Consider the following 8036-nt stretch of genomic DNA (forward strand, 5'->3'; position numbering starts at 1 on the left):
CCTTATTTAAAGGTAATTTGCTGACAAATCAGAACATGGCCAAATGTCATTCATAATTATTTAGCAATCTTATAGATACTATACACTTCATATGGTGTATCTGACAATCCATTCGAGATGTAATTCTAACATAGAAACTTAGAATGCTTTCAAGCTTTAATGACAACAATGTCCATCTCATCCTCTCTATGAATAGGAGGATCATCCTATATTTGACCATATTCAGCATGATTAAATATAACATCTTATGTCGCTATGTCTTGAAATTATATCCATGAATTTCACATGCTTCTTGTTGTGGCTCACAACCACTGACATCGTTGAATTTTATTCAAAGTCTGAATAGGAATCAACATTTCAAATCATGAGTTAGGTGAATCAATGTGGTTACCATTGTTTCGTTTAAAAACACATAACCAGAATTTGTAAATATTCCAATAATAAATTGAAAGTTAATTCAATTTGTTTTATCATTTGTTTATGTTGAATAACAAAATTTAATTAGAAATTAAAATTCTAAAACAAAATTTGTAACAATGTTGTTACCTACAAACGATTTCTGTTATCAACAGTAAATCAAATAAATTTTGTTCAACAAGAGGATTAAAATCCTGAAACAAAATTATAGGCCTGATTTTTGTTCACCAAAATATCATAATTTCGTTCGGTATCTTATTTATCGCAACGAATTTTAGTCAAAACTAAAATTCAACAATTGAGTAATTTATGTTAAATAGCGGGAATTTAGTAAAGCCAAAACCCGAAACAGAAATGTACAATCAACACTATTTTGTTGAATCCGTTAAATGTCAGGACTTAAAACTAAAATCCGAAACAAAATCAAATTCTGTTGGACAACGAGATTAAAACCCATAACATAACCAATTTTGTTGAACGACGAGAATTTAATAAATTAAATCTCAAAACAAAACTAATTTCTGTTGAACGGTGAGAATTTAATAAAACCCGAAACAATAGTATAATCTCAATGTATAAATACACATACCTTTCCGTTTTCTTGATCGAAATTCACCATTCGTCACAAAAAAAATACGAGCCTTATCACGTTACATCAAGACTTGTGGACGGGATAAAAATAGAGATTCTTTTATTTGAACCTGCAAAAGGTTCTAAAGTCATAACACAGTTAATGGGGCCTTACCCTATGCATCCATAATGCCTTCAACTTCCTTAAGGATTGAGCTCGAAGATAACTATTTGTTGATCTTCTAGGAGCCTTTAATATGTGGAATGTCATTTACAACCAACCAATGTAATTTGAACAATCACAATTATTAACCATTAAAAATGTCTCGCTACTTTTCCTTTTTCATTTCATCTTGTAAACACATATAATGCCAAAAGGTAAAAAATCAATGAATTCTAATATTACTTAAAAATCCAATAGATATGTAAAATTTTTCAGGGTTAAGATGGCTTTACAAACAAAGCCCCTTGCACTAACCGAATCACCAAGGCATGCCCTTCGTTTTTGGAATAACCATGTTACCACACAATGATAACATTGGTATTGGGGTACTGTAGAATGGTTTTGTACCCTCGTTGAACACACTTTTACCCTTCCATGACAAGTTGATGGACATGTGAAAAGAGAGCTTTACCTAAATTTATAGCCAACACCATACCACGCTTGCAACAACATAATCTTATGCCAAGGATTATGTAAAAATCAACATGCATAAAAGTTAGTGGGACATAAATTTTGTGTCCAACATACCTTAATCTGCAAATACGAAACTTTTCCTTGTGTTGGAATTCGCATGAATACCTCGGCTTTTCCTTGTGTTGGAATTCGCATGAATACCTCGGATTAAATATATATATATATATATATAATCTGTCTTAAGATTGTTAGAAAAAATGATTAATTCGAGATAAAAAATATTATTATATAATCGAACGAAGCAAAATAAATAAAGAATTAAAATAGAGGAACATGATTTGTTTACTCGTATGTAGACACTGAATAGGATGAGTAGAGTAAGATAAACCGAAGAATGATTTTTGTATGAACAGTTTTCTTAAGACAGATTTGTCATCTCCTAAATGCTTTGAGTAACGTTGGACGTCGGTCTCCCAGGATATAACAACAAACGGTCACAACAGTAAGCACAACCTTAGTGATCAGTCGAATACAATCTTACCTTTCTCTATCACCGAAAAAGAACGAATTTGGAAGAATTTTCTAAGTGTTTTTCTTATTTCAAAGTTCTAAAATTGTGTGACTTGTGTCTCATTGTGCCTAAACTAGCCTATATATAGGGAGAAAATTGATTGAAAGGTTAAAACCTTTCAATGAAAGGACTTAACCTTTTGATTAAAAGACTTCTCCTTTTGATTAAAGGGCTTAATCTTTTCATGTAAAGAATTATTAAATAGATATGATTGAATGGATGCAACTTTAAACCAAAAGTTAAGTTCATTCACCATGTGACATGACTTATAATTAATTAGTTATAAATAACATCAATTCATTCAATTTTTCCAACATCTATAACCATACACGATATATATATATATATATATTGTATGTGATATGTACATATGATGCAGTGTTGAGGGATTCGGCTCGAACATGAAAACTAATCCACTAATTACTAAAAAATCGAGTTATTCAAGTTTTATTTTATAATTCAACTTGAATTTAATTTTTTTCCAAATAAAGTTTATAAAATTATGAGTCGAGTAGAATAAAAAAATCAATTTTTTGAGTCGAGTCGAGTAAAAAATTCAGTTTTTCGACTCGAATTTTGTTCACCCCTATCTCAGTGATAAAAGAAAATGTCATTATTCTTAGAGGGTTCATGTTCGATTAGTTGCGTCTGCAATGTGTGATATCCATAAGCTAAGAAAAATTTTAAACAAATAATGTTTTGTAAATATTTCAAATTATTAAACGACCATGGTTAATGTTATTGAAAATGATGATTTAACTATGAATTCCGTGAATTTATTTTATGAGAAATGAATCCTTATTCATTATAATTAACGAAAGTTAACTGTTCAAATTTACAGGTTTGCTAAGAATTGGACAAGTATACTAATTTAAATTCCTTAGTTAAACCCTAAATTGAGCAAAACCGTTGCCCTCTCAACACAATCCCAGGCTGTATTAGTTGATTGAGCAATTTCGATGAGGTTGGTGATGCAATTGACACATTTCTCAATTGGTGGTGCATTGTCCTGTCACATTCCAAAGTTTTGTTCAAATTGCAAGCTTTTTGTTTATATATATAGTGGTTAGAATCGTTAAAAAGCTTGTTGTTTAATTCGTCGAACTGATGAGATAAAACAAGAAATTACACGAACTTTTTTTTTTGAAAAGTAAGAATTATTATTATACATAAAGTACATGAACTATTTTAAAGCAATAAAAACTAAAAACCGAGGTCTAAAGATTGTGGATTGAATTGGTTGAATCCATATTTTAAATGATTGTATAACAATTTTTCAAAATAAATCCCCATGTTTGGTGAGATTAGAAGGATTGAGACGTCCTGGGAAATGATTACATTTTGATATTGATTATCTAACCAAAAGAGTTGAAGCTTTGTTTTTTCCATTTTAGGTTTTGATTTTTTAAAGCAAAGGTTCATTTTCTATACCCTATTATAAGGTATTTTCTGTTTCAATTTGGGTCGTTTTGCTTGAAATTCAAGAATGTTAAGTGTGACATTAAATCTTTCATTTTCATTTAATGAACTTTCCATTTTTTATTTTTTATGTATAATACAATTCAAACTAATTTAGGGACTATTTATTTGCCTCTTAATGGAACCATTCAGCGTTGAATGTTGAATCATTCAGCGTTGAATGTTGAATCATTCAACGCGTTTGTTTCGTACCTCTGAATGATTCAGTGCTGATTGATTCAGCACAGAAGTACATTCTGAATAATTCAGAGTCATTATCAAATAGCATATCACATTCATAGCTAATTCATACAGAGCCTCTGAATCATTCAGCATTTGAAATCATTCTATGCTTAATCATTAACATGAACTGTTTACACCTAAATACAAAATAAATAAAACTAAAAGCAATCAAAATTTGAAATGATAAAAACTTAAAATAACTCGAATAAATAATCTGAAATTACTTAAACCTTGAGCAATCGAATTTGGAAATACTCGTAATCAACAAATCTACCCTAAAACCTACAACTTTCCTACCCTGAAACCTTCTCTCTCTACCCTATACAAAATTTAAAACAATGAACAAAGAGAAGAAAAATAACAGTACCAAAATAAACATTTAATTTTTTTTTGAAGAGATGGGGAAGAGGGAAACAATTAGAAAATATTAACTGCCGGAGGTCTTCCACGGAAGTTACTCTCAACCTGGCGTTGGGGGTAGCCTACTACCCTACCTCCCCTTACCCCATACATATGGGAATTGGGTTTTGTTGTTGTTGTTGTAACTCTAAACAATAGGGTTTCAAAACTCTCCAACCCCTAAACCCTCCCCTTGTATGTAATCCAATGCAGGGTTGCTTTTGTTTGGGATCATTTCCGGTGAGTCGGTGGTTTCACAGGCACTGCTACTTTTGGTTCTCATCTCCAGCACTTTCTTATGAGAATTTGAGTGAATCGAAGGGATAAACGTCGGGCTCGCTGCGGGACGATACTCCGGGAAGAGCCTTCCGGACTTGTATCGAACGCCGCAGGCATTGCAAAGGGTTTTCGGTCCTATTGGCCCCGCCCTCCATTGAGGTGTCTTTGTTATCTCGCAATGCATGCATTTCCTGACGGCTTGCCCCGATTGATTTCGAGTGGTGCCGTTTTCGGTAGGTGGTGTCGACTTGATCTTCTTTTTCTTCTTGCGCTCCGGATTGACTTGACGGGGTAATTTGATCAAAAGACGAGACTCGTCGTAGTTCTCGGAGTCAGATGGCACCTTGGGGATGACGAGTAACGGTTGAGGAATGTCGTTGCCGTTGTCGTTGACGGACAAAGAAGGGGAGATGAGTTGAATCGCCGGACGTGGGTTGAAAGTGACCGGACGAGGACGTTTGCTTCGTGCACGTCCACACTTCCCGGGGGTAGCAATCGATTTCTCCCCGGAGCAAGAGCTGCTGCTTTCGAGAACCGAAACTGGACTAGAAGTCTGGAATTGATGATGATGATCATGACTGGACGGGTCCTTATTGATTGAAGAAGGCTCTTGTTTCTTAATTGTCAAGCTTGCTCCACAATTGGAATCATCAACAAAGTTTGACAACCATTCCAATTGGACAACGTCTTCATACTGAAAAATCAACGATTACCCAATAATCAGCCAAAATTGTATTTATATATTATTAAATATTTAAATTCATTAATATAGTTTTTAAAATTTTCAAAGAGGGTATTTGTCAAATACCAATTAAGTGGACTCAACATAATATTATATTATATTTTCCTACAAAAGCTTGTATAACTAATCACATGACAAATCATGTGACTTCCATAACTGACGCAATAATTATGCCTTTAAATAATGCAAAACCCTGGGTGTATTCCACTTTTTTCATAAAAAGGTTAATTCATGTTTTAGTCCCTCTACTATGCTGAATTAATTAACTTAAAAAATAACAATGATTCCTCAAGTACCAATGTAAAAAATAAAAATCCATTGAAAAGTGTATTTTTAAGGAAAATATCAAGTATTGACTAATTAATATAGTATGCAATTCGACCCTTGAAAACAATTAAAAAGGGAATAGCAAAAAATAAATAAAAATTGGTGATATTTATGACGTCATATCATGGGACAAAAAGGAAATTGAGACACTGACCGGAACAGAGAGTTCGGCGCGGAGGTCGGAAGAACTGTTGTTGGAAAAAACTGAGTCAGAACCAGGGAATGACTCGGACTGAGCTGTCCAAATGCTGGGAAAAGCGGCGGCGTTGACGGCGGAGTCAGAGGCGGAAAAACCGACGTCGTCGTTAGGGAAGTCGAGGAGATCGTCTATGTGGTCGAAGAAACTGCCGCAGTCTATCTCGTCGATGAAGGCCGCCGGTCCAATCATTTTTTCATATATTAAAAACCTCCTGAAAATAATTAAAATTATTATTGTTAATTATTAGTAATTCCAAATTTATATTTGTGAAAAATCAAAATTGGGTAATTGAAAGGTTGAAAGCATAGTGAAGCAAACCTCTGTTAAAGAGCAAAACTTTTTCAGGGGAAGAGAAAATTCTCCAGGAAAATGAAGAGAGATTGTCCCAGAAACCTGCAAGAAAAAAAGTAGACAAAAGTGAAATTGTGAGTACACAAACGACATTGGTAGCTGAAGCATATACATTGAAACTCATTGGTGTCAAATTAAGTTCAAATCCTCTGCTTTCTCGGTTACCAAACAGAGTAGTAGTGATAAAAAGAAATGATTTTTGAGCCCCACTCAGCAAAATTTCCAAAAACTTCCTACTAGAAGAAGAAGAACCCAATGTTCAAAAATTCTCCAAAAGATGAAAACTTTGAAGCAAATCCCAAGTTCAAAAATTGTTCAAAAATGGTGATAACAAGCATATAAGTGAGTAGCTAAAGGAGATACCTTCGATTTTGAACAAGAGAAGAGGGAAAATGAAGAGAGGGGAAGAGAAGGAGAGACTAAAAAGGGAAGGGAAGAAGGAATGGGGAGTTATAAGCTAGGTCAGCACTCTGCATCCTTTCCGTCATTGCTAGCTGTCTTTTACTCTTCTTTTTGTCTTCATCTTCAAGTTTCTCTCTCTTGTTATTATAGTTTAAAATCGAGTAAAAAAATTAAATTAATTAAATTGATGTGTTTTATTTTATAATTTAAAATTTTTAACCGAATTAAATTGTTCTAATATATGTTCATAATATCATTGATAATTCACACATTTTTTAGACAAAATTGCTCGAATTAAGATTTCAAAGAGGAAGAACATTTTATTTAACTATTAAGGCAATATCATATGCGATATGTCATACAAAATTGAATTACTTGATTTAAACTTGAAAAATATCTATTAATTATTTAAAAATTTTAATCATTCAAAATTTTGAGTCTTATTCAAAAATTCAAACTTTTTCGAATTGAGTCCGATCAAATCAAATATAAATTTTTTTATTAAGTTAAATATTTTTTTATTTTTATTAATTTAAGGTGATTATAATTTATTATCTATTCATAATTTTTTTTAATTATTGATAGCTACACACATTTTGTAGACTAAGTATAATTGCTTGAACTTGAATTCTTTAAAGAAAATATTATCAGATCCCTCAATAAATTTAGGGATAGGTATGGGTCGGGTTAGGTCAGATTTTTGTTCCACCCGACCATACCCGAGAATAATGACTCCTTCGCCTGAAATCTGACCCGACCCTCATGAAACAAGATTTAACCGACCCGATATATAACTTAAAAACCCGACCCGACCCGATTTAAAATTTCATTTAATAAAATATACTTAAAAAATAAAAACACAAGAAATCAAATAAATTATAATACAAAATCGAACTCTTTTACAAATAAACAGGAAAAGTAAAGTAAAAATATAAAATTAACTAATAAAAACATAAATAAACAGATTATAATAAAAGCAGCATGCCACACACAAAATATGCAACAAAAATTAAGCTTAAATAAGTTCACTTCAGAGGCTAAAGATGCAAAAGGATGAACTAGAATTCAATTCATGAAACAATCCCCTAAAGAAAAACATGTAACATACATCTTCAGACTCCAATCCATGATTAAAATACATGTCCACAATTAAAATTATAAATCCATACTATACTTAAATAAGTTCAAAGTTCAAACATAATTATCATCGACTTCACATGTTCACATTCTTCAATCTTAGCTAACCACTCAAATCTTATAAAATAAAATTATAAATTAATATTATTACTTACAGTTATCTCATCTTATTCGATTTCATCATCTTCATAAAAGTTTCCTTCATTTGAGTTTGATTCTAAAACATCGTAAATGAAAAATAAAATCTAATAAGAAATAATGACAAAACATATAAGTAAAATAATTAAAATTACACGATAAATAT

At 32.0% G+C, this 8036-nt stretch overlaps 1 protein-coding gene across 1 annotated transcript; it reads right to left on the reverse strand.

Moving 5' to 3' along the window:
* Window positions 1-4290: 4290 nt before the first annotated feature.
* LOC120115594 (GATA transcription factor 8-like) lies at window positions 4291-6206 on the reverse strand. The gene is made up of 4 exons (XM_039136256.1): window positions 6161-6206; window positions 5798-6053; window positions 4439-5268; window positions 4291-4324 (listed from the first exon to the last, which is right to left on the reverse strand). Exons 2-3 carry the CDS (start codon window positions 6029-6031, stop codon window positions 4459-4461), a joined length of 1044 nt encoding a protein of 347 aa, XP_038992187.1. The 5' UTR covers window positions 6032-6053; window positions 6161-6206; the 3' UTR covers window positions 4291-4324; window positions 4439-4458.
* Window positions 6207-8036: the final 1830 nt, after the last annotated feature.

The sequence above is a fragment of the Hibiscus syriacus genome, unplaced genomic scaffold (assembly GCF_006381635.1).
Source record: "Hibiscus syriacus cultivar Baekdansim isolate YM2019G1 unplaced genomic scaffold, ASM638163v2 tig00110266_pilon, whole genome shotgun sequence".
In the NCBI taxonomy this organism is placed as follows: Eukaryota; Viridiplantae; Streptophyta; class Magnoliopsida; order Malvales; family Malvaceae; genus Hibiscus; species Hibiscus syriacus.

Coding starts and splice junctions, on each gene's coding strand:
- LOC120115594 (XM_039136256.1), bottom strand. CDS start 6,031: ATGATTGGACCGGCGGCCTTCATCGACGAGATAGACTGCGGCAGTTTC. Junction 5,269..5,797: donor GCGCCGAACTCTCTGTTCCG/GTCAGTGTCTCA, acceptor TTGATTTTTCAG/TATGAAGACGTTGTCCAATT.